The 27,478-nt window shown below is 42.4% G+C and overlaps 1 protein-coding gene across 1 annotated transcript; it reads left to right on the top strand.

Moving 5' to 3' along the window:
• The first annotated feature begins 342 nt into the window (after positions 1-342).
• CAPN9 (calpain 9) lies at positions 343-27,215 on the top strand. Its single transcript, XM_017817444.1, has 21 exons — positions 343-459; positions 554-779; positions 5,391-5,460; positions 5,899-6,017; positions 6,616-6,749; positions 7,408-7,576; positions 9,114-9,197; positions 9,442-9,527; positions 11,516-11,593; positions 15,375-15,535; positions 16,294-16,451; positions 17,086-17,294; positions 17,998-18,034; positions 19,126-19,206; positions 19,709-19,766; positions 20,347-20,411; positions 22,768-22,836; positions 24,232-24,310; positions 24,937-25,053; positions 26,042-26,100; positions 26,882-27,215. The coding sequence occupies exons 2-21, from the start codon at positions 567-569 to the stop codon at positions 26,906-26,908; spliced, it is 2,073 nt and encodes a 690-aa protein (XP_017672933.1). The 5' UTR covers positions 343-459; positions 554-566; the 3' UTR covers positions 26,909-27,215.
• Positions 27,216-27,478: the final 263 nt, after the last annotated feature.

Here is a 27,478-nt window from a genome sequence, read left to right as displayed (position 1 = left end):
ACCTGTGAGAAACAACCAAACTCGCACTGCAGCTACACCCCGCCCTGCCGTGGTGCTCTTGCTTCCCTCTCAAGACTCCCCCCCCCCGCACATTCCAAGGGCTCTGGCTAGGTACTGCATACCTCGAAACCATCGCTGGACCTGTGACAATCCAGCCTGTGCTGGATGGGGAGTGGTGCCGGACCCCGTTCCCACCCTGCCACGCCAGGCAGGCACAGTGGCTCTGCCCTGGGGAGGACGGGGCACCTCCTAGCCGCTCCCAAGGTGGCCGGGACCAGCCGCTTTCCCTCCCTGTTTGCTTTCAGGGTGTTTGTCTCTGCTGCTGTTCAGAGCAGCCAGGAGGTCAGTCTCATACAGCAGCAGTTCAAGGAGGTGCAACGGAGGAGAGACTGGGGAATATTTCCGGCTCCCCCACCCCACAGTCCTTTCCTCCCGCTTTCGCTTCACGAGGCACTTGAGGTATTTTTGCTCTCCTCTCTTTCTCCTCTTGCTCGCCTCCTCATTCCGTCTCCACCACCAGCTAAGCCTTGGCTCCCCGGGCTCTCTCTGGCAGGTAGGAGGGAGACATGCCCTACCTGTACCAGAGCTCGAAGCCGAGGCCATCTGCGCTGCCCGGGGCTGCGCGTGCCACCCACAGCTCGGGGATGGGCTACGAGGAGCTGAAACGGGAGTGCCTGCGCAAGGGGGTCCTCTTCGAGGACTCCGACTTCCCCGCCTGCAACTCCTCGCTCTTCTTCAGTGAAAACCCACCAATTCCCTTCATCTGGAAGAGGCCTGGGGTGAGTGTGCCGTTGTGTTCCCTCTTCACATCATGCCAGGAGTCAGGCACCGCTGTGCTTCAGGGTTGCTCCAAATGTGTGGAAGGTTCAGGGAGATGTGGAGAAGTGTTGGGGGGGAACCCTTCCCATCTCAGGGGCAGTGGCACAGCATTGGGATATCACTCACAAAGAGCTCAAGCTGCAGGATGAGAGAGCTGGAAAGCTTTACCCCATTTTTCAGGTGTAGCTCTTTGTATAGACACATTTATGCATGTGTATTTATGTGCGTGCATAAACAATTCGTAGTCAGCCTTCTCTCCTGCATTATTGCCAAACAAAAGATGACAATAAGAGGACATGCAAGGAATTAAGGGTAAATACGGTATGATAATGTTCTAACTTTGTAAAATTGAGTGTTGTTAATGTAGGAAATTCATAATTAAGGTTAAACTTAAAAAAATTCAAACCTTTTAATTTTTAGAATATGAGTCTTACAGTTACTTACTCACTTCCATCAGGAAACACTGAGACATTACGAATACATGCCATGGTTACTGAGCCATTCAGCAGTAGCCAAGGGCTCAATGAGTATCTCTTAATGCATCTTGCATAACAGTCATTAATAACACAGCAAGAGCCTGAAGCTTCACTAGTCCCATGCTCTCAGATCACAAACCCAGCATCACTCTAGGTTCCTTCTCCCCACTTCACTCTATACCTAATAACCACAGAAAATCTGTGGCAACATTTCATTTTTTTGCTAATGACTGATGTTTATTCTCTCTTTTTTTTATAATCCGAAAGGTTCTTCCTTAGTAGAAAACTTTCCTTTGGCAACACTGATGCCAAGGGAGAAAAAGAACAAAATAAGCTTAAAGAAGTGTTTAAATTTTGCCTTATCTTAATCCACAGTGATAGACATTCAAATGCCTCAGCATTTGATAGTTAACACAGTGCCACTACAGAGCAGAATTAAAGCTATTACTCCTGGACAAGTTTCAGTTATGAAAAAAATACGAGATCCCTCCACATGGCAAGTGCAACCCCCACAGGCATTGCTGCCTGCCTTGCCTATCTGTGCTCCAAAAGCCAGGTGGGCTGTGGGGCTGCCCCTCCCAACAAAGAGATGGCTGTGAGGGTGAGATACTTTGGATGTGGTGACTCTGGAGTGCTGAGTGGCATCAAAAATGCAAGTGCCTGCAACAGTAAATCATAAAGAATGGTTTTCCTTTGGCCAGCTTTTGGGTGATAGTTTGTCTTTTTTTCCATTTGGGCTTCACAATAGTTAAACTTTTATGTAAAATGTGACCAGGAGTGGTTGAGAGCTTGTGTGCCCGTGTGTATGGTACCCAAGGGTAGTGGAGAACGGTCTGTCTTCGGGATCTCTGTATGCTGAACTGGAAGAATTTCCAGGACAAGTAAGTTACCTGAAATGGCATCTTCCTTTACGCTCCAATTCCTATCACGCACTTTTGTGAGCTGCACAGTGAGAAATAAAACTCAGGGGAGGCTGAGAGGATGTGTAAGGACAGAGTATTAGTTATGCTCTTCTCTGGCTCCTTAGCATTTAAGGTAAACCTTAAGCATTTAAGTTTCATCTCGACTGTCCATCAGGACCAGCACCAAAATAGAGGCATTGAAAAACAATTTCAATTTAACACGTTTTACTTTGCAAGATATAGGCCTGGAGCCTGTGCCAGTTTAGGTGCCACAGCTCAGCTGGTGAAGCTGTGGTGCTGGAGAGGGTGAGCACACGAGCATGGCCTCTGTGTAGGGTATCTGCATTCAAACTGCCTTTCATGGTGACTGGTTTTTACTGCCTCTCCCACCAGTATTTTACAGCAGCTTAGGTGGAGCATAGCACAATACATGCAGGTAATTGCAGGGACGAATAGTGTAAATCTTCTGATCTACAGTCTGTTAGAGTTTAATCTCTAGTAATGAGAGTAGAGAACGCTTTCTCATTATTTTGACATGCACAGATCTAGGTATGCATGTTTGTATGCAGCATGAACAAGACCCTCAGCTAGTCCTAATCTGTAAATCTCCCATTGCAACTAGTAAGCTGTGGGAATCTGCACCAGATGAATATCTGACTTTCTACATAAATTTCAAGTGCTGTAAGATGCAGAAAGATATTTAGTGATTTCATTTAGCAATCCCTTTTCATTACAAATTAAACCTTTGAAACTGTACCTTATCAAAATTTTAGAATAATTTGCAGAATAGAAGACCCTTTTCTCATGATATTTCCCCTTTTTCCTTCCCTTCCCTTTCTTTTTTTTCTTTCATACTTTCTATCTAAATTCAGCTGCTGTGATGAATTCAACAGCTCAGTGTCTGGGAAAGTTAGACATATAAATTGAAGAATGAAAAAAAAACAACCCCAAAATAGAAAGACAAATGGGTTTTACCCATATCAAATGAGTCTATGGTGTACAGGAGGAAGTAAGGAAGAAATACTCCTAATATGAACAGCCATGGGCAACCGGTATGACAGCTTTGAACCAGGCAGAGAAATGTAATAGAGGAAACCACCTAAACAGCTTCACCCCCAGCCTGTCTTAGGTCTCTATGCACTCCCTCTACCAGTGTGAGACAGGAGCAGGCGATGCAGTTTCTTTTCTTTTGAGTTTAAAGAAACACAGCTTTGATGTAGCATCAGGAGAGTCATGGGTCACTGTGTTTCATGTCTCTGAGGACTGCATGTCCCTACTTTTAGGCAATGTCCTCATACAGGTGAATCTTTGAATTACTGTATGCTGTGTGTGAATGCAAGATCCACCTCTGGGTTTTGCCCTTTAGCTTATTGAAAGCCCTGATACATTATTAAACCATCCAGTCTGAAAATCCCTTTAAAATTAATATTTTTTTTCCAGTATCCACTCAAAAACTGTAGAGTATGTTTGCTTTCGTGTAGTAGAGAATGTGGCACAGGTCCAGTTAAAATCCTTCCAAATCCTTTTTATTGATTTTTTAAAATTATTTTTCTTTGCTCTAGACATATGAGGTTCAAAACATTTTTTCCATATGTCTGTTGCAGAGATGTGTAATGAGCAATGAGTCATAAATCTAATGTTCAGACCTATGTCAGTGGAAAGGTTTTTTATCTTGTCCTTTGCTAACACAGAGTTTCTTGGTAACAGCTAAATACATTACTTGCAGTGAGAATTATGTCTCCTGGGAGCAATGGTGTAAAACAAGGTAGGATATTGAAGACCAGCTACTTTTTCAGGCATTGCTATATTAATGTCTAAAGGCAGTGAGCTATGGTTTTTATTGTTCATGTCCAGTCTCAGCAAGACTGAGTGTATTTAATAAGCAGGTGGGCCAGGTAAGGAGGAGCTGTTGTTTGATTTCCCTTTGCTCTACAGTCTGATGATATGACATTCTGTAGTACCTCCTCCCTGGGGCACCTGTGCCTGAGGCACAACCTGGCCACCACCTCCTCCCCAGCAAAGACAAACAAAAACTATGCAAACCAGCTTCCTGCTGAATATTGCCTCTGCACAGTGACCTTCGCAGGAGCAATGCTGTTTCACTGTGGAGAGTGCCCTGGCTCCAGCAGTGGCTAGCAGTAGGTGCTTCAGCAATAAGTGCAGGAAGCTGAACAAGACTATCAATACTCTGCCCTGTAGCCAGACAAAATACAGTGATATGAACTAAAAGCAGCTCAGTTTCATCTAGGCAAATGCAGGGATTAAATGACTGAATGTGTCATTCTGTTTTCCCTCTGTCATTAATTTGTTTTATTTGTCACTTAGGCAGAAGGATCTGCTTCATGCCATAGGGTCTGCAATAATGTATAGGCCAGACTGATTAACTACAGGCATATTCCTCTAGTAATATAGTAGGTACTCTCCTCTTCTGTTTTCTATTCAGTTCAATCAATTAAATTCAATTTACAATTCATGGGAGAAGGGAGAAGAGAGGAATTCCTGTCACATTTATTGGTTTATTACTGTAATTTTTCTATCCAGCTGTGGTGCTAGTAATTGAGCTAAAACAGTCAAATGAATGCTTGAGAATTCCTTTAATGCCACCATGAGTACCAATCCCTCTGACATCTGAGCACGCAAGGGTGGGTAGCATTAGCTCCTCCTAAAAAGTAACAAGGCTGAAGTCTGCCTTTGTTGTTTGCTTTATTGAGGAGGAAATTGTCTCATGGTTGTCAAACACTGTATGTTCCAGATATTATGGGCAAGTAAATAAAAGGCTTAATAATTCAATTGAAAGTAAATAGCCAATTTTAGTATTTCCAGCCATTGGGGGAAAGCAAGCTAACAAAAAGCCCCGTTAACCAGGGTTGTAGCCTAACATCAAGCTTCTGGACCAGTTTGTGCTTGATATTTTAACAATTGCCTACAGATGAATAAAGTTTGGTAGCTTTTCATTAGCAGCCAACTAATTATAAAAAAATGAGGATAGTTGATTTTTTAATTGCTGTACACTGTAATTAATTAGCAAAGATTCCCCATCTAGTTCTTTGTGGTGGCTACACTGCTACAGGATAATATATCTCAAGTGGCATGCAGGGTTTGTCAGCACTGGTGCAAGTCTAGGCTCAGAGTGATGGTGTTATTTTCCTGGCACGTTCTAAGTAATTTCTGTGTCTTTCTCTCACTGTTGCAGGACATTGTCAAAGACCCCAAGTTTATCCTTGGGGGAGCCACAAGAACTGACATTTGCCAAGGGGATCTTGGTGAGTGATTCCCCCTGGAATGTCTACCCACCATGAGGAGCAGGAGGAATATCATCACACATGAGGGCATGTTGTCCCTCCTGAACTGGTGGGAGCAGTGAAGCTGGAGGTACTGCCCATGCTCACCTGGCCCACAGCTACCTTTTGATTGTTCCCTCCCATCCCTGTCAGGGATTGTCTTGGAGCAGTGGGATTCCAGATCAGGGAAGGATCTCCACTTGAGGGTACTGTGAGGCCAAGGGAGTCTTTTGTCTACCAGCACCTTCAGACTGAAGCACAGTCTGACCTGACCAGGCAGGGACACCCTTCTGGGGGCAAGTGGGCTGTCTTTTGGATTTCAAGGGGGGTGGTAGCTAACTACCATAACATCTCCTCTTGCCCCTTCTCTTCTTGAAGGGAAGAAAATGAGGTTTTTTTTTTCTCCTTCTCAATTGACAGGTGACTGCTGGCTATTAGCAGCCATAGCTTCTCTCACACTGAATGAAAAAACACTAGCAAGAGTGGTGCCACTGGATCAAACATTTGGGCCAGATTATGCTGGAATATTTCACTTCCAGGTAGGATGAATGTCTGGCACAGCATAAACACATTTCCATCATTACATGTCATAGTTTATTTTGCAGTGAGGTTGCCAGATACTGCAGAGGAAACATTAAAAATGTATGGATTGCCGAGCTTACGCTGTTGTTCATGTTTCAAGAAACAACCTAAAGACTACATCAACCTCCCACAGGCACACGCACACACACGCTCCTGGTCTGTGAAGAAACACATGGCTTTAGAAATCATTTCACGTTTCCTGGACACACAAACCTCACTTAGGATATAAGTCCTTAAAGGAGTTGAACTAGGATCTGTGATATCTATGTGTCTTAAAGGTGTCTTGAATCATGTGGTGAACACTTCTGTAGCTACATGAGTGATGTTATCTTGACAGGGAGCTGCAGTACACGTCTACACTTTTAATCTTAGTCTTTTCTTAAGATAGATTACCCTTCCTAGAGAGCAGCCTAGCCTAGTAGAGTGGGAACAGATTATTTACGTATGTCTTCTAATCAAGCCTAACTTACAGTTAGAAATACTGAGACACCAGAATCCTATGCTCAGAAAAATGACATGTTGTCAGCAAATTCATGCCCCATCCTTTCTAAACAGTTTTGGCAGCACAACGAGTGGCTGGATGTTGTGATTGATGACCGATTACCCACCTTCAAAGGCCGGTTGGTTTTCCTGCACTCAGCTGATCTCAATGAATTTTGGAGTGCCTTACTAGAGAAAGCCTATGCCAAGTAAGTCGCACTGCACAAACATATTTTGGTATTTGTACACACATTCTTCACAATTTGTTCATATGCTATTCACAATTCTAGTGAACAGTTTCTAGCCAGCTTTATTATTATTATTATTATTATTTGTTATTATTATTACTATTATTATTTTGAAAGGGGTGGTTTACATTTGCTGCTGCCCTGATCTAAATATGTCTATCTCTTGTGAGCTGGTCCAGCTTCCAGCACATCATTAAATACAACCTAGCTGACAGCAATAGCATTGAATGAAAGCCTGAATCCTGCCATTTGAGTCTCTGCTGAGACCTCAGTTGATCATTCTGGCTAACTTTGCATTTTTAAATGCTTTGGCAGGTAGCAAGCCACTGACACATCTGACACACAGTAATATTCAGTCCTGGCCAACCAGACAACTCACACTAAAGAAAGAAAAGCCTCAGGCTTTAACGATATGGAGAAATGGATGAATTAAAAATGCATCTAAAAAGGAAAGCAGAATGATCTTAATACTCCTCCCATGTATCCTGGGTACATTTTAGGGTACTTATTTTGACTTCAATGCCATTGCTGCAATTTTACACACGTGCGAGAATGCTCTCAAGCATAGATATCTTCAAGGTTTTGGAAGCAATTCTCACAGTCAGCATATGTTTTCCAGGTTGAATGGAAGCTATGAGGCTCTGAAAGGCGGCAGTACAATAGAAGCCATGGAGGATTTCACTGGAGGTATAGGAGAAATGTATGATGTTAAGGCGGCTCCTGACAATTTCTATGAAATCCTAGAAAAAGCCCTGAAAAGAGGCTCAATGGTGGGCTGCTCTATTGATGTAAGTAAGAAGTGGGATCTGTATTTCTCAGTTTAGTTTTGGGGCTTTTGTGTTAAAAAACTCTACTTTTTAAAGGCTGTTAAAATGAATGAAAAGTAGATGCATATGCACTTAACTCTTCCAATAATAGCTATGAACTGGTATATATGTAATATTAATGTAGTCCTTAGTACAGTTTTTCAAAAGAAAAGAAAAAACTAATATCTTTTCAGTAGGTGATGTCCAGTGTATTTAAGGCAATAATGACAAGCACTTGGTGGGAGTAAACTTTATTTTCTCACTTCTTTGGTCACTTAGCATTAAAATTGGCCATAGCTTTTCTGAAGGCTTACTGGTTCCAGAGACTACAAAATTGGGGTATTTTTCAGCCCTGAATTCTGCAACACTTGTCTTGAGTTCCCCCAAGTCCCCACGACTTTTGGGGATCAGTGTGTTTGTTTGTAAACAGAGTCTGTGTCTTAGGATATTTCAGTTTTATCTCTCCAGTGACTAAAACCTCCAGCTTTCACAGAGAAAAGGTTGCTGGTGGGTAGTACCTACATAGGTTACTTACACTGCTCTGCCAGTGTGTCAGACCTGGGGTAAAAGGAGCTGTCTACATGTCTTTAGCTTTCTGGTAAAAAATGCTTGAGCTGCTCAACAGCAAGAGTTTCTGTTCCTTGCTGACTGTGCTCAACAGGAAAGGCAGTTCAGAAACAAGTGTGTGCCAGGTTTCTCCACCAGAATGAGCAACTGGAGAAAACGGTTTCTGAGCAAAGGCAAATTCCCACCAAGCACAAAATGTTTCATTTCCCTTTTGGATCCTTGTAACAAAGGCAAGGGAAGTGCCCAGGCTGGGGTAGAAGGAGAGAGGCTTTCATTTGCCCTCTGACCAAAAGCCTCATCATTGAAAATATGGCCAGGCAGAGCAGGCCTGTTATGTCAAACCCATTGTCTGCCTCATTGAAAGGACAGCTTTTCCACAAACTTACTCTTTCACTCCAGACTATACCCTCAACTTTGGGCTTCAGTGTTTTCTGATTTGAGTTTCCAAAAGAAGCTGTGCTGCTTGCAAAGACTAGTTAAATATTTATTGGGATAGACAGAGAGTGTGATATTTGGCTGACTGATGGGACCCTTAACCACCATCACTGTCCATCAATGTCTTTTTACAAGAATTGAGACCATATCAACACTTGATCTCAGTCTGAGAGCACTTTTTCCTATCCCTTAGCTGGCACAAACTATATTTGAATGGGAGTTAAGGATGAGATCCTGGAAATGTAGACGATGCTGAAACAAAATCATGGCGCAGAGAAGGAATTCCACCCTGGAACCACCTAATTTTTGCTCTGAGTAAACAATGCTTAAAAAAAACCCATATCATTTCCTAAAAGGGCCCCATTCCACCATCACTCCCTGCACTGAGCAGAAAGGTTTCCTGCTCATAGTACTGGTTAGCCACTGACCTCCCACCTGCTGCTTGAAAAGGACCAGGTGGCACCACTTGCGATCTCACTCTGAAGAGAGAGATTCACATATTTTTCCCATATTTCAGACCAGCAGTGCTGCCGAGTCAGAAGCCCGAACCCCCTTTGGCCTTATAAAGGGCCATGCTTACTCTGTGACTGGCATCGAAGAGGTACGTTCAGCAGTGTGGGGGGGAAGGAGAAACCTAGGGAAAAAATAAAGGAGTGTCTCCTCAGGTGACGGGGGAAGTTATGCTGGGGAAGTTACCCAAATTCCCATCCACCTTTCCGTCCCACATATCCTGTGGCAGTCTGCACCTTTTGCCCAGCTGTTAACACCACCTTGCCCAGCCTCTACATGCTGGGGAAGTCCTGCTCCCCAAATATTGATATTTTCTCTATTTCCTTCTTCCTCAGGTGAGCTATCGGGGCCGGCAAGTGCAGCTCATAAGGATAAGAAACCCCTGGGGACAGGTCGAGTGGAACGGTCCTTGGAGTGACAAGTGAGTGTGCTGTCCCATACACTCTGGCCTCACGAAGGCCAAATCCCAGCTTCTGCTCCACAGATAGTTTTCTGCAGTCCCAGCTATTCCACTGAAAATTAAATCAAGTGTTTGCACATGCATAACAGTATTACTGCCATTCTAATTTGTCTCCCTCAGCATTTTCAAAGCAGTTCAACACAGGGATATTGGCAAGGTTGTTTAGCCCAAAAAGCCTAGCATTAGCACAAGTTGTACATTAACACAAATGAGATAAGTTAATTTTAATAGACTCCCAATTGTAAGGTAAAATATACGAAGTACTTTCCCCCAAAATGCCAAGGCAGTGGAAAGGTTTATTTTGGAGGCCAAGACAGTAAAAACTGACAAAAATCTCACAGTGCTACAGACAGCACTGGGCCGCAGCAGCCCTGTTGCATTTCTGTAAGCATTATCTCTCTCCTCTCATATATCAGAGAGAGGGGCTGAGAATTTCCCTTGGAATATAGGGGAAGGGAAAGCATTGAAACTGCCTTTGAGAAAGTTACCTTTTAGGCAGAAAGCCTTTCTAAGTGAAACTCTATCTCCTCGTACCAAAATCTTCCAAGAAAGAGTATTCTATCCTGACATCAATTCGAAAAATTATACATTTGGAGTGATCTTTTTGTTTATTTTTTACAAGCCTGCTGCTGTAGTACTTGTAACATCCGTACTTTGTGTCCTACTGCAAATAACCTGAAACTGATATTGTATTACCCCCTCTAAACAGCTTATAAGTCTCTAGTTGCATTTACTGTTTAGGGTTTCTAAACACATCGGGAATAAGCAGAAACCTCTAATGTTTCTACCTATATATAATAATATATGACCATTAAATGAGACCCTCTCCACGTGGTATCCACCAAAGTTGTGAAAGGACGCAAAAACACACAACAGGATTAGTCTGAAAACCAGTCTAGTTTTACTTCCAAAGTTAAACAAAGTGCAAACAATACAAAATAAAAAAAAAAAGGTAGTAAAAAACGGCACTAAATTCCTCTCCAACATACGCTTTCCAATATATTTTTAGGTATATGCATGGCTTCATTTCTGTTTCATTTTCTTCTTCTGAGGTTTGTTTTATTCACACAGATGTACAGGAGAGGAGCCATAACCTGTCTGGCCCTTTAATATTCCTGAGACATGCAGTCATCTGTGGGACTATTTTGTATGTCCCTGTCCTTAGCATGACTCAGAAATAAATGAAATATATCCCCAGCAGCTCTGATTCTTTGTTATCGTGAAGAAAAATATGGATAATTGGCATATATAATGACTGCTTAAATCTGAAAAAGACACAGAGGTTATGATCAGGACAGGCATCTGCCAATTTGTGCTGTTTATTGAAAAGGCTGTCTCTGCAAAGCAAAGCTCTGACTCTGCACTTGGGCGGCTTTCTGGAGCTCAAGATGCAGAGGGGCTTGCAGGTCAATACAGGAAACTGTATTAACATTTTGCAGTGGTTGCTGGAATTAAAAACCTCAACACAAGGTGCCTGCTACTCTCTGTTTGTTATGTCAGATTGGAAATGTAGTACGGCACTTCTGGTTTTTTGAAAAAGCTTTATCAGGTTTTTTTCGGTTTTGATCTGCCACAGCTGGTGTTGTAGGGGTGTTGGGTGTGGCTTACCAAAATCTTGAGGTTTATGATTAGCCGTATTATATCCAACCTGAACATCTGACAGCAGTCCCAATTCTGAATGCAGGCAATAACTCATGTTAAAACTATTCTGGAGAAGCTTTGGGATCTTTGACCTGGTCCTGCTTCCAGCTACATTAGTTGGGTCTCTGTGACCATGAGTGTCAGCAGGATTGGGAAGCCTCTTAAATGCATCTGCATCTGTGTAAGCTGTACAAATAAAATACGTTTGGAAGAAGAACAGCCTGGTTCTATGCCCAGACAGTCATTCTGGGCCAGGGAAAACTAATTCCCACATACCTGTAATAAAGCTTGGTTTTGTTTTCTTGCAGCTCTCCAGAGTGGCGTTCAGTCAGCCCGTCAGAGCAGAGACGCCTATCTCAGGCAGCACAGGATGATGGAGAGTTCTGGTAAGCCACAGATTTTTAAAGTGTGTGATTCTAGTCAGAAATCAAGGTGCAAGTGGCCAAAACAAGCAATAAGGAAGAAGTCTCTGTGTGAGGAAATTCTGCCTAATTTTCTGTCTAAGAGAGGGCAGGTAGAATGCTCACTTGGTTTTTGGTGTGTTTCATGTGTGCCCGTATCTATTTTAATAACAAAAGTCTTCTAAGATCAGTTTAGTTCACGGCATTAATATATTTCAAATACTCTGTGTATCCCGTGAATGTAATAGCCTTTAAATCCTTCCTGTGAACAAAGTCAGGCTATACAGAAGGGAGCATTGTATTGTATTGTATCAACTATGAAATGCCTTCAGGGTTGATGCTAGGCATACACTGGAAGAGAAGGGAGTCCTGAGAAGCAATACTACTAATTGCAGAAAGTAAAAGAACACCAAGATATGTGTGAAATTATGGAAAAATTGAAGAAAAGACGAAATGAAAGGGAAAAAACCCCTACAACATGGTGGAAATTGCTTTAGAAGCGTGAAGTGTTCTTCATGCGAAATTCATGATCTCAGACAGAGCAGATGGCTGACTTGCACATGATCCCCCACTATATCAGCCACACTGTGCGCTACTGACAGTGTGTCTTATCACATCTTCTAGGGCCAGATGCTCATCTCTTTTACACAGAAGTAAATCTAGAGAGGAATGCAGTGCTGCTATTCCAGATTTGTCCTGCAAGTTAAACCAAAGTTCAACTTCAGGCCTGAAAAGTTATTTGAGATAGACAATGTAGCACATTAAGTCCTATACTGTAGCACATAAGAGCTATCCCAAACTTTGATAGCTCTGGAGGGAGGTAGGTAAGGTGGCTGCTCCATTTACTGTATTTTTATATAGGATATTTTGAGTTATTTTGTTATTGACATTGCAAATGCAATAGGGCATTTCCAGTCTCTCCAGAAAGCTTTTGTGTTTGTTTGGGTTTTGGGTTTTTTTCATCTGTTTTTGACCTGGCTACAGCTGGAGCTTGTGGGGTGAATGAAAAGGAGACAAAGACTTTACATGGAACCCAAGTAACTCCTGGAAGTTTCTCAATACAGGGCATAATTTAAAGCCTGACTCTGTAATGGAGGTAACAGTGTGCAAGTAGGCATCAAATGGACAATGAAATTTGTGAAAAAGTCATCTATTCAATGGAGCTAAGCTGAAAGTTAAGTAAATCCTCAGAAGGCAAATAAAAATTTATGAGTTTGAGCTACTCAGACAAGTGCTGCCTTTCATCATCCTGCATCTCAGCCATTCAGATCAGAAACAAAAGCCATTAGGACTGAAATTTCCACTGAGGGGATTAAGTGGACAAAAATCATATGCAAAAGATACGAAATGCTTCCAAAACCAGTCAGACAAGTGCAATACCAGTTAAACTCTCCACCCCATCCATCAGACTTACTTTTCTTAATGCTTTTTGACTTCTGTGTATTTCTCTAAGGAGTGTTTGCCTCTTTGCCCTCTCTAAGTCACACCTTGATGGTTTCTGCATCAGGCTTCCCATAAAGACTTTGCATAAGCAATAGTGTGTCGTATCCCTAAAGACATTAAAATTATCAAATGAGGAAAGAGATGAACATGTATTCCTCTACAGCTGTGCTGCCTTGTTGCACTGACTGAAAACACTCAGATAATATGACACTTACCTTGCATGGGATAAGTCAGTCAAGGCAGGAAACATGGTCCGATAAGACCTTTTGCCCCTTTTTTAGTTTGGATTTGTGAGAACTGAAGAAAATCTTCATACTAACATGCTTAGGGCCTTCTGAGCTCATTAACTAACCCAAAGATATTTTGGCTACGTATTGGCAGTTCAGATCAGTCTTGTCCAGGTGCTTCAAACAGATGCGAAGAGGTATCTTGCTGTTGGCTAAGAAATCAGCTTCTCACTCACCCTAGTCCCTTCCCTCCTGAAATCAGAGGGTCGGAGTCTTCTCTTCCTTTCGTAAGTACAAACCTAGAACAGCTCTAGAGAAGTCAGAACAGGTGTTTCACCTCTTAGACATCAAATCTAATCTATAGAGTGCAACTCCTTCATCTGCTTTGCAGCGCATTTCCAAAGAGCCCAGAATTGCATAGTGTGGCCAGGAAATGGAGCTACTTAGAGACAGATTTTGCTGTGCTGCCCCTGCTTTAGTGTACTGAGCATCAGAGTGAGAATTAGCTGTGCCTAATACCAGCCTAAGGCCAGCAATACATGGGAATCACTGACAAGAAAGAGGACAGAGCTCAGGATAGCAAACCCTGCTGTTTCTTCCCACACAAAAACAAAGTTGTAAAATGGCCCATAGCAGGTGTAAATTAATACCACCACAGACATATATTTCTTGTGAGGAAGAAAAATGAAACTAGCCATGTTTGATGAGCCACACTGGGGGCCAGCTGGGTCGTATCTGCCACTGCTGCATATAAACTCTGCTCTTGGGGGGCTTCTTGTCTCTTGATACTCCGTTTTGTTGTTAGGCACTAGCCACAGGACAAAAAGGATAGTTATAGAAGTTTGTTAATGGGGAGATTGATTTCTGTATGTTATTTCCATAGTCCATGGAGATACAGGGGTTCTTACTGATAGTGATTCAGAGCAGAGAACACATCTGGATGCCAAATTGCCCTCAGGAAGGCCTAATACCTCCACTCATTTACAAAGGGAAGTTCAGCCTACCAAGGCTGCCCTGAGTCTTATAGCTTATGGTCCTCCTGTCCTTATAGTGCAAATCATGCAACCTGCTGTCTCTCAGACAGCTTCACTGCTCTGTTCCTTTTGCTCGGGGCTGTACACCGTGCCCAGTGGTGCCTGGCTCTGGCTGTCCCTTCTCTTGGCTGTTTGCTGAGTCCTGAACCAGGGTCATTGGCCAGCAGGACTGTTGGTATCTTTTTGCCCTTCTACTTGCTAGATAAAATCACATGGCTTATCTGCTTCTTGGCATGCTGAGCAGGCTAGTTTCAATCAGCCCAGCCTAGCAGCTCAAAACTACCCATATTGTGACATTTGCTTCCTCCTTCCCATGGCCAGGTATATGTCTCCACATTGGGTATAAAATACATGTAGTGTAATCTACATGACACAGTAGCAGACAGCAGTGTCTATGCCACCTTCAAGGGCAGGTTGGAGCCATTTCTAAAGTCCAAACACACTTTATCTGTCATATTTGGTGTATGTTTTTGCCAGGACAACGTCCTAGGCACCTATAGAGGAGGGGAGGGTGAACAGTTTGAACCTAGGAACCTTAGCAGAGACGCAAATGTTACTTTAATTTCAGTGCAGATTGGTAATCATACCATGGCTTGACTAATCCATCACCATGTGACCCTTGTAGTGCTATCATTGTGGCTGACATTGAACACAGAGATTACTTGTTTGAAGACTTAGTTCCTGCACATGCTTGATATCCTTTGGTTGGATATTCAACTATACAAGTGCAGCCATTGAGGCCAGGATGGTGTTGGTGGAATAACTTGTGCCAGTGTCACACCCATTTCATCTTATACTCAATTGTAACTGAATAAAATCAACAGAGTTATAGTGTAAAAAGAAAAGTGTAAGAGATGCAGACAAAAATGGTGCTTGTGCTTTACACCACAGTGAGTGAAAGCTAGTTTATCTCCTGCTGTATGCTGGCATATATCCATGGTCACCACAACTAGTCTACACGAGCTGATGATCTGGCCCTAGAACTCTGGGGAGTAGATACTTCCGCTGGCATCCTTCACTGAAATGAATGACTGCCTGTTCCTTTCCATGTCTTTCGCTCAGGATGAAGTTTGAAGACTTCAAAGTGCATTTTGATAAAGTTGAGATCTGCAACCTGACTCCAGATGCCCTGGAAGACAACACTGCCCACAAGTGGGAAGTGACCATCCACCAGGGGAGCTGGGTCCGAGGATCCACTGCAGGAGGATGTAGAAATTTTCTAGGTAGGTAGATACTAGTTTGAAAATGAGAAGCAGGCACAGAAGTCTTTACCCACCCTCAGCTACCTCTCCAGTTACACTGTCACCAGAACCATTCCACCTCCTGTGATTGGATGATTTGGATGAACAAACCAAGAATGAAGAAACTCAAACCCTGGACTTTATGACTCGCTGATTTGAATGAGTAAACCAACAATGACCAATGAGGGATAAATGTTCATATGGTCTCACTTGAGACTTTGCAGTACAAGAGTTGCTTTCTTTGCTCTCAGGTTCGTTGGATCTGATTTACCTCTCATTGACATTTGCAGGAGCAGGACTAGGTCCAAATAAGTCAGTTCAACTGCAACAGTAAGTGTAAAATGAGACAAAAAATCCAGCTCAGCCAACATGTTTATGTGGCTCTGAAGCAGTGTCATGGATCTGAACTGTGTTGCTGCAGACTGGCAGCAGCACTGTGGAATCATTGTAGCTATATACTTTTAACAAAATCCCATCTGACAATGTTATTTAAACCATGGTAACTTAATAAAGCACTGGGCGTAAAATCTTTTTACACCTAGTTCCATGAAGGACTTCGGGATTTGGCTTATTTTCTGCAAAGCTTAGTGGAAAGAAGCTAGTGGAAAAACTAAGTTTGAGTGAAACTTCAGCTTAATTGTCATTTTTCATCTTTTTTTTTGTCTTTTTTTTTTTTTTTTGGTCATGGTGGTTTATTATTCTTGAGGCAAAAAATTCTCTGATGTTCTTTGCATTGGCAGAGACTTTCTGGACAAATCCACAAATCAAGCTACATTTGACAGAGAAAGACGATGGACAAGATGACTGCACATTCATAGCAGCCCTGATGCAAAAGGACCGCCGCAAACTCAAGAAGCTTGGCGCTGAAATGCTGACCATTGGCTACTCTATATATGAGGTGCTCTATTGCTTTTACAGTGCAGTAGCTGCATTATTGGTATTTGAATCTTTCTCTGGGTTTTTATCCCTTCCAGTCATGATGTATTTTTAGGGCCCTTGCTCTTAAAATAAGCTTCTCAGTGATGCCAAGCCCCATGGAGGATGGAGTCCTCTCAGAGGAGGATTTAGGAGTCTGTATGGGGCCATGGGTTCCCAGGATAGACTCCTCAGGCCCATGATTCTGTTATTCCCTGCCTGGCTCACAGAGAGGAGATGTTGCTTCTTCTGAGCCTCTTGGGGCACATTACACACAAGGATGCCTGTCACTGAGTGAGATTGAGATTGGCAAGTCTGTTGTTACTGCTCTGCGATACCCTGTCTGGGATGGTGACCTTTAATGACAGGGAATGTATAAGTAGAAAGACAATGTCCCAAAGTCATCTGAGACTGCCTTCTGTGTGGGAAAGCACACTGGTAATAGATCCTTGCTGTAAGGTGGGAGCTACACTGCTGTAAGCACCTGGGTGAGGGGATGAGAGTCAGGATCACAGTGGGGAGTGTCAGGAAGGGTTTGCCTTTGTGATTAGGAAAGGGGCAAGTATAGCCTCCAGCACACCCTGGCCAGTGCAGCATTGCCTGTTGTCTCCTCCTAGAGCCCCGGCAGAGATGGACACTTGGACAAAGACTTCTTCAGGTACCACCCCTCCAAGGCCAGGAGCAAAACCTACATTAATTTAAGGGAAGTATCCGACCGATTCAAGCTGCCACCAGGTGATTACATTCTTATTCCGACCACGTTTGAGCCGCACCAGGAGGCAGATTTCTGCCTGAGGATTTTCTCTGAAAAGAAGGCCATCACTGAGTAAGTCAGCAACAAGCCCTGGGCCCTCCAGTGCTCCCTTGCACATGAGATTGGTGGCTGCCGGGGAGAGTCTGGCTGCTGGGCACCCAGCCCTACAGCAGAGACCTGGCATGGCAGGTCCTGATGGTTTGGGGGTTTTCTGCATTTGCCCATTTTTCCTAAACCTGAATTTTTTTTGAGAGGAGTTTAGGAGGTAGGGAAATAGGGTGTGCCGTGGTGAATCTGCTGTAAGCTTCACAAGGAAGCATTGCTAGCTGCCTGATACTGTTTGGGAATCTGTGTATGCAGCAGTGTTTGCTTCTTCTTTGTTTCCTCCCAGTTTGTCCGAAGGACAATTTTATATTAAAAAAGGGTGTTGAGGAAAAAGTGTGTTCACAATGAATAAGGAATGTTATTAATTCTTTATCGTCCTTCCCAAATCTTCGTTCGCGAAGCCTAGCCATGATGATGATGATGAATTCTTTAGCAGACAACAAGCACAGCTGTGCTCTCTTGGAGTCGTGCTTAAAGTCTGTTTCAGGGGTTTATACTAAAATTTAAACAGTGCTAAAGTCTGATTTCGTGATGAATTTTATCTAAACTGAACCTGTTCAGTAAAAGAAGCCGTTTTATCATTTACCTCTGGAAAATGCAATAAGCAAGCTTCCACCCCAAGCAGATGTTGAATGTCTTCATATACCGAATAAGGTTTTGTTTTCTCCAGGGATCTAGATGAAAATGTTGCCATTGATCTCCCTGAGGTAAGTCTACAGACTGAAAATAGCAAGAGAATAGCTCAGTAGAAGCCGGCATACATTGCTTTTACTGTCTTTGGCTAAAACACGTTCATTTCACAGGAATGTTACACAATTGCCAGCTTTGTGTATGTCACTGAAGTATTCAACTCTGCTGAATATGGTAAAAGAGCTGTAACAATCAAAATCATAATCGTTAGCCTTCTGCACCCACTTCAAGGCAGTCAGTGTCAGCCAGCATTAGAGGTGGGTGTCAGCCACCATGTGTGCAGTGAAAGCACACTCGTTAGCACTGGAACTACATTCCTTTTGTATACAAATAACTTTATTTTACTTCTCAGTATCTTCAGGGCTTGAGAGGGAATGCTTACACATGAACGTGCCTACCAAAATGAATAAATTCTTTTTGGTTTTGAATGGCTTGGTCTGCCTGCTGAGCACTAATTGCAGCTGAGTCTGAGTCAGCTCCTGTTTAAGAGTATCCCTGCAAATAAACCATTAATTGTGGTGTGCCTTTCCATGGAAACAAGCTAAGCCAAGATCTTATTTGTCCCTCTTTAGTAAGACTCTCCTCCAGGGACCAGCTAAACAAGTGCATCTTCATTTCTGGGATCTCAGGGCTGGCAGCCACTGAGGCACTCAGCTGGCAGCCAACTGAAAGTATTTCTAGGCTCAGGATGGTGCTGGGTTAATATGCTGAAGTGCAGCCTCTTCCGGCTGGTGCTCTCAAGAAGAGTGAGAGGTCCCAGGATGATGCCACTGGAGAGAGCTCAGTAGAGCTGTGGTTGTTGGAGGACCAGGGAAACAGAATGGTGCAGGAGTGGGATGAGAGGAGAGGTGTTTTCCAGGATGGGTGCTCTTGTTTTTGATATGGCCAAGGCAATGGCACACTACACACTCACCCAGGTGAAGGAAACGAGGGAGTGAGACTGCTCTTGGGCAGCTGGATGACTGGGAGGCCTCAGATCTAGAGATGTTCAGGAGCATATGTACCCTTATTTTAAGATGTACTCTGGTCCAGTGCACAGAGGGGCTATGTGCAGGAGAAATGTCATGTTTTACAATTCTCATAGTAACCTGCGTGGTTGGTGTTTCAGCCTCCGCACCCAACACCAAGCCCAGAAGAAACTGAAGAAGAAAAGCAGTTCCGGGCACTGTTTGAGCAGATTTCAGGAAAGGTGAGTGCACAACCCTTGCGAGTCAGAACAAGATGTAGAAAGAGGGGAAACTTCTGCTCCCACATAGTGCCAGGTGAAACAAAACTGATGTTTTTTGGGAGTAGTGTGTTTAGTTGTAGTGTGTTGTTTGGGCAGCAGATGTCATCATGCCTTATGTCTAGGTGGAGAAGGGTGCAGTCCCTGGTAAGCAAGCAGGATGACCAAATCTAGAACTCAAAGTCTGAGGGAGCCTACCTGTTTTAATGTTCCGCTGCAGTTGATTTTTCTTTGAATCACCAGATCTCCTGCAGACAGACTTATGCACAGCAGCACTCCCTGTATTTTGCCAGTTCTTCAGTTTTTAGCCTTTTCTGGGTTTTGTATGGTTTTCTTTTCCTGAGTTACGATGAAGTACAGATGGGTGATGTTTGTGTTTTCTGAGGTTTTTGGTATGTTTGATTACAGAAACATTCAAGTGACAGATGCTTCACTTTATTCTTATTTTTTTTTTTTTTTGCGTTAGGACATGGAGATATCTGCAGAAGAACTTGAATATGTTCTGAATGCTGTACTAAAGAAAAGTAAGTGCTGATAACTTCTAAGTTAGGAGCTGTACAGAACTTTATAAAAGCTATAATTAAATTAATTTGCAAATAGAAAAATAAAGGCTGTGCTACAACCCCTGCCTGATGTCCTCCAGCCAGCCAGGGCAGAGCCAGGAAAACATCTGGTCCATGATCTAACCACGAGCTTGCCCTGCCTCCAGCAAGATCCATGTCAGCTCAGTGAGGCTGGCTTTCTGTCGCACTACTGCTCTGCTGGGAAGAGACAGGCACTGACTGGGCTGCAACTTTTAAGACCTTGATGTAGTTCATGACCCTGCTACAGGCCCTTTGTCGAATGGGAAATCTGTTACTCTCTAAACCTTAACTCCTGATTTGGACAGGATGATATTTCCTGTCATGTCTTCAGTAAATACATCTTCTGTCTGGGCTATGAGTTCTCTGTAGTGAGAGCTGCCTTCATCTTCCAGTGCACAGGTCCTCCCACAATGAGGACTAATAGTCAGCTATCTCTGCTCATGAATCCTGTTTTCTACTTTCAGTTCATAAAAGACATCTTTGCCCAATGACTTCTTTTCCTATTATTGTTCTTTTTCAGCAAAGAACATCAAATTCAAGAACTTAAGTCTCATTTCATGCCGAAATATCATTTCTCTTATGGATGTATCCTTTCAAATAAGTGCTTGTGAGGCTAAATGAATACTGAGTATAGTTGTCCATAGCATTACCTGTCATGGGTATCAGAGATGAATTTGGTAATGTCATGGCAGAACATTACCCAAAGAAAAAAATATGTGAAAGTTATATCTTGATTTTTATTTTAGAAATGTGCGGTTAGCAATTTCAAGACAGACTGTTTTCTACTGCAGACTTAGGTGCAGATGCTTTAATGCTGAGCACCTTTAGAAGTAGATCTCAAGTTACTTCTGTATAGAACAGTGCACTTTTTCAAGCTGTGGTTTATCTGAAAAATACCTAGAAGACATAATTCAAGTCTGTTGTCTGGAGAATTAAATTACCAGACAGAGTTGTGCATGTAAGTTATGGGTCAGAAATTAAGGTTCAGCAGAGTGTTCAGAATTGCTGATATCAAAGCTGTGGCTTTTTTGACAAGTCTAAAATCTGGAAAATCTGGTCTTTCAGCTAGATTCTGGGACTCCAGGAAACAGACGTGTGGGCGAGAGTTATCTGTCCAAATTTAGGCATTTGTGGTGTAGGTGTCTACATCTACGCTAGCTTTCTAGACTTCCTTTGTAGATAGCGAAAAGGATGGTGTAATTAATTGTTCTGGGTGTACCTGAGGGATGCTAAATGACTACTCAGACATTAGATGAGATGAATCACAGCCCTGGTACTTCCCCACCAGATTTGCCCTTTGCAATGTTCTGGTGCCTGTTGAGTTTGCTTAATATGGCTTCTCCTCAGGTAGAGCTATTTTTGCAGTACGCTTTCCCAATAAACAATTTCGTTACATGTGAGACAAAACAGATAGAGTCCTAACAAAGCAAGTATCTAACATTTGGTTTAGGTCTTGCTTTTTCAGCTGAGATGTTCTTATCTTTTGATTTTGTTGCTCCAGTCCATGACAGAGGTAACATCCTCTCAGACATTTCTAATAGAAAATCAAAACAGACAAAACTTTACCCTGTTAAAGCAGTGTCTGTAATATTAAAATTCAGTGCAGACCAGTCACCCTGCACATGCAGTGAGAAACGGGGGACCAGTCCTAAATTTCCTCCCTTAGAAACCAAGCCTCAGTAGGGAGCTGGTCCATGTTCACATCTCATCCTTACATGGTATTGGCACAGAGCCAGGGTCTGCACTTGACCCGGGAGCATGGCAGGAGTCCTAGGTTTACTATTTAGGATATAACTAAATAGTTTCCATGATTTGCAATGCTTCCAAGCAAATTTCTGCATAGTTTTGAACAAATGGGGAGGTATCTCTTCCTCTGCTTTGGAAGCATAAGGAATGCAGACACAACCACCCCATTCTGGACATGCTATTTGGAGCACAAGGACAAATGCAAACCCAAGTCAATGCTGGCAGAGTCTCTTCTGTGTCACATGCTACCGAATTCCTTGGCAACAGTCACCATGTTGCAGTGAGGAACAGGGACAGAGTGACAGAGTTCTACCTGACTCCAAGAAGAAAAGCCTGGCTGAGTAAAAAGACAGAGTCTTTGCAGAAGTGATAATGTTCTTGGGATCTGTGGGTGCCCTCAATAATGTCACTAGTGTAGATGCTTAAATAACAGCAGGCATTAACTAGACACCACTTGACATGTTTTGACTTTTGTGAATGCTTGCTGAGCTAGTGTCCTTCTGAGCGAGGGCTTTGTCCTAGCAAGATGGAAAAGGGAGGTGGAATGGGACCATTCATTATTTAGCATTTCAGAGCAGGTGCCCCGTCCTGCAAGTGAACTGTGCTTTGGGGGACATCAGTAACTCAGTAAAATAAGTCACTCACACTTCAGGAAGGGGAAAGGCCAGCCAGATCTAATCACTGTCTCTCAGAACTGCTATACAGACATTTATTTCAGGTCATAAGGACTAGATCTCGCCAGCCTTACCCCACCACTCACATTAGTTTTTGGTTGAGCCATTGCAACAGAGTCTGGTTTCTAGATAAAAATACTGAATAGCACATTGGTTGACTAACTCCTTTGGGTACAGTTGCAATTTGTTTTAATCAGGTAATTTAATTCTCTGAATCATTTATATCCCATTTACATCCAAAGCCGTTCTTGCCTTAGAACAATCTGTCTTTCTTCCTCCTATGAAGTCTGAATTGCTCAGCTGTGTTTTTATATCACATAATGTTCCTCAAGTATCACAGCCACAGCCATGACTGAAGCTGCTGGAGCTGTACATCATGAGAAATCACAATACCAATTTCAGCAGCACCATAGGCTTTCCACTCAAATGTACATTTTCTGCTTGAAGGAACAATGCTGATAAGTGCAGACAGAATTTGGACCTTCATATAACAAGTCCTTTTCCTTAGTTCAGATTACCAGACCAGTGGCAATGGGAAACTGGAATTCAGTGAGTTCAAAGTTTTCTGGGAAAAAATGAAGAAATGGATAGTAGGTGACATTATTCATTGTATCTGTTTCTTCATTTCATGAGTTACTTCCTGCATAGTTTATTATGTATGTGCAGACAAAAATGGAGACAAGAGTGTTTACAAGCCATGAATTTTAACACAAAACAAATGTTTTAAAAGCATGGGGGCTTGTTTTGGATAGTCAAAGACATTCTTAGCTTTCCCTGATGCTAAACCATAATGGTTTTCTGGAAATAACAGAGATTTTTGTAAGCAAATCAACTATGTTTGGGATAAAGAATGCAATGGACACTAATAAGCAAGCCAATCAAAATGAAACTTAAGGAGTTTCCATTACTGCTGTTGTACAGAAGAAGAAAGTGATGATTCATGACTAGTGGAAACAGTGATTTCCTAAGTTACTGCATTTTCATTACCGATCTCTCAGGAGTCAACTGTACCAAAGTCTGGGAAAGTATTGATTCTAATTTTAAGCACATTTTCACTGTATATGGCAGTAATCAGGCAGTATGCAGAATCAGGCCACAGACTGAATATTCAAATACAGACATCGTAATTATTTCCTTATGGCCATTAATAGGTTTTTCTGAATTTGTGCTTCACCAAAGCATTCAAAATATGCAGTTCTTTGTTTCTTGTCTAGTCCATCAGAGAAGGCAAACACTTTTTCTGGGTACTAACGCCACATGTCTTTTTACAAAGGACATATTGTTTTTTAACAAGGGAGCATGAGAAATCCTTGGGTCCTATAGGAGGATTTGCAAGTATATTTGCTGGAAAATTTTAGGCTGAATGTGACAACATCTTTAAATAACTCATATTCCAAATGAGAGTCATATTTGTTGTCTCATTGAAAGGATATAATTTAACTCCAGCTTAAAAATTGTTTAAAATTTAGATAAAAATTCAAACTGTTTGACTAGTTCTCTTGGTAGTACCATGAATGTGGCTATTCAGATCTTTTATACCTAGAAGTAAACGAGTAAGTGACAATCTTAGCTTCATGTTAAACAATTTGTCTCCAGTGTTCAGAATTATAGAGAAAAATTTAAAAGGAGATTAAGAGAATTTGTCAGTTTACAGTTAAAAAACAAAGAAAAATACATTCTTTCTAAATAACGTCACCTTTTTTTAAAGAATGGAATTTTTAATGAAGAGCAACTCATAATTTCTTAGCTTTTGGATTTGTCAGAACTTGTTTAAGTCAAAATGACCTATTCATATGACAAAGACAACTGAGACTGAGATTTGCTCCTCAATTATAAAATCAGACTGGATCTAGACCAAGGTCTTGTTAGCTTTCTTAAATGCTTATACTATGCAGTTAGAGAGAAACACCTTGCCTTTCCATGCCATATCTGTGCTCCCTTTCATATTCCAATACTGAGCTTCCCATGTGTTCCTTTCATAACAGAGTATCTTTCTTCAATTTGACTTCGATAAATCTGGCTCCATGTCCTCTTACGAGCTTCGTGGTGCTCTTAAAGCTGCAGGTGAGACAAGCACTGCGTTTTATCTGGCAGATCAGCTGTGGGTAAAGAGAACAGAATTCAATTACAAGGCCAAGTGCTCCTGAACACAGGGGAGGTTTAGACTCCAGAGAGGACCTGGGCACATTGAGCAGAGTAATATTAGCCCAGGTATCCCCAGTCCTGCAAGGCAGTCAGTCAGGGAAATCTTGAACTCTGCTAAACTCAACATGTGCAGGGTTATACTCTGAAACATACCACTTCACAGTCCATCTACACTGAAGAGTTGAAGGAATAGTGAGTAAGATGCTTGTTAGGAAGAGCACTCACTGAATTAGTATTTCATCCCAAGTTATTTTTATTAAAGCACATAGTTTTGCAGAAATCCCTCCAAATTTCAAGAAGGCAGAATGGTCTCATACATCACAACAGGAATGGAATAGAAACTGCACTGACTGCAAAATTTCTTGTTCAGTTTATTACTCATTGCAAGCTTAAAGACCTTTGTGGTCAGATTGTTTTCCAGAGGGATGTGTACCACAGAGTATCCTCCCACTAACTGGTTTTCAAGATTAGTTAACAGAGATATGTCGATTCCCCCGGGCCTACAAGATTGCTCACTTTTTCTCTGTGCGTGTGTCTTTGGGAAGGGTACCAACTCAACAACTACCTGCTGCAACTCATTGTCCTCCGATACTCAGATGAACAGTTCCAGATTGAATTTGATGATTTTCTGAACTGCTTAATTCGCCTAGAGAATGCAAGTCGTGAGTATCTTCTTCCTCTGGAATTTCTTCCCCTTTGAAAGAAAAAAAGTTCCACTTTCGGCTGTTGTTGAGTGTGTTGCAAAATATCCAAGATGAAGTGTGTACATGACTAACAGAAAGGAGCTCTGTTTAGCATTTGCTTTTAGGATGGCTTTTCTCCTGTAAAGTGAAAATGTTCTGCTGCTAATGAAAAATTTCCCCATGTGAATAGAGCTTGCTTCACAAACTCTGCAGTAATGTAGAAGGCATGTGAAGAATGCTGGTAAAGTCCATGTTATAGCCCTTCTTGTGGCTCACTCGGGAGCTGAATTTGGGATCACAGAAGTTCAAGGTTCAAGTATTTCTTGTGCTTCTTGGCATGCATTTGGGCAGGTATCTCCTGTACCTTTAGGTAACTTGTCCACTTTTGGCTGCAGATATGTTTCCCTGTACATCAAGGCACCCTAGGTCTCAGTTTATTTGTGCACAGGGTCACACTCGTTCCAGAGCAGCAGTAGTAGAGATAGGTAAAATGGCTGGATATATGCTGAAGTGATCATTATTGCAGCTCCAAATTCAAATAAAACACAACTCACTCTGTGACAAGCAAAGTCAACTTTCTTGACTGATTCTTTTTTGTTTTGTTCTTCTCTTTACATTCTGGTTCAATCTGTAGCAATAGAAGTATTAAGATACTGAGAGATAAAAGTTAAATAAGATATATAAAGAAATGCAAATTACTTGGCTTCATTTTGGAGAATCATCTAAATCTGACTGTTTAGCACAATCAGGACACCTCTTCCAGAAAAGTCCTGAGGTGAGACTTTTCCTCTTGCAAGGACTTGCTTTGTCAGAGCAGCTACCAGCACCAAGCAATCCTAAGCAAGCCGCCTTTGCGCCAGGCCTTTCCTCTCCTTGGCATGGCCACTCGTCATTGTGGGATGAAGAGCTCGTGTATGAATATGAATGAGGTGTATTTATAGCACTGGTGTCCTGTTTTTCATTTCAGGAGTATTCCAAGCACTGAGTGTGAAAAACACGGAGTTCATTAACCTGAATATAGGCGAGGTATGAGCACAGATTCATAAACACTGACAAAATGATGGGGTTTCTCTAGAGCTTTGTCCTCTTGTAAGAACTGGAGTATTTCTGCATGACACTTCAGGTGACATCTACGTCTGTGGGAGTGCAGAGGGTATCAGCCATAGGTTTCAGCAGGGCTGGAATTTTACAGCCTACACACTGATTACATCTCCTCCATGCTATTTCCTTCCGTCCTTGCCCTGTGGCATATTGACAGCTTCCCATGTCCCTTTCTAGATTCTCTGCATTTTTTACTTCCTTAGCTGCCAGGTTTCAGTGGGGGAAAGGGGAAGGAACAGATGGGGAAGGGGGGGTCTTTCACTCTCCCTGAATCCCCTAGGACTTCATATCAGCCTGTCCTGTGCATATCCATCATCTGCTTCTTATACTGCTCAGCACAGGTTTTTTATTTCCTTGTGCTCTCTTTGTCTCCCTGTTGCATATGACCCATCTCTCATTTTACTAACTCAAAGCTTCCTGGGGTGAGGCACAATAAATTTCCAGGCAAAAGAAATGTGGGAGCCTGTGTGGACTGCTGGAATGCAAACAAAATCACTGCTGTTACCAGCATCTAGTAGTTGGAGAGCTCTGCCTTCTTCCTTCCAAACACAAAAGTAAATGCTGGCTGAGGTGTCTCTTTTTGCCTGCATGGGGTCAATTCAGAGAAAGGCACTGCTTTTGAATGTCTCTAATTTGGTGAAAGAGATGGGAAGGGAGAAGGGCCTGAAATCATTTATTGTACAATTGATCTTTCTTCTGATACTAGTTTATCAATCTGGCAATGAACATCTGAAGAAGTCTGACTTGGATGCCGGGAGTTTCTTGCAACATTGCTGCTCAGACTTCTGCCCCAACAGCTGAGGTCCCCATTACATGCAAACTTTACCAGGAGATTTCATGCAGAGGAGCATGCATGCTGCCCACCCTTTCTGATCTCCAGCCCTGTTGATGAGTTCAACAGTCAGATCACATGTTTTTGTTTTTGGTAAAGCCTGATACTGGATTTGTCACTGGGATAGGGCACACATGCTTCTCAAGCTGACTGAAACTGATGTTCCTGAGTGACCACAGTTTTTATAAAATAGGATTGTATTCAGTTTCAGCACAGCACAGACTACAGTGATTAAAAGTCTTTATTGCTGCTTGGCTACAGTTTGCTGTAAGGTTCTTTTGAAAATAAAAGCTGCACAAAACTTTGTCCAGTTTGGAATTTATTTCCAGGCATACTGTGTGGCTGCATAATGAGTACCCTGTTGTAGCCATATGAATTTCAGTCTGGTGAACTGTGTATAAAGGAAGATTAGGGTATGTATGGGTGAAAACTCACCTTTGAATAGTTTTGACAGAAGTCCCTGGTCCACAC

Source organism: Lepidothrix coronata, unplaced genomic scaffold (assembly GCF_001604755.1).
Source record: "Lepidothrix coronata isolate B3197 unplaced genomic scaffold, Lepidothrix_coronata-1.0 Scaffold61, whole genome shotgun sequence".
NCBI classification, from domain to species: Eukaryota; Metazoa; Chordata; class Aves; order Passeriformes; family Pipridae; genus Lepidothrix; species Lepidothrix coronata.
This window is presented reverse-complemented; position numbering and strand designations above follow the sequence as displayed.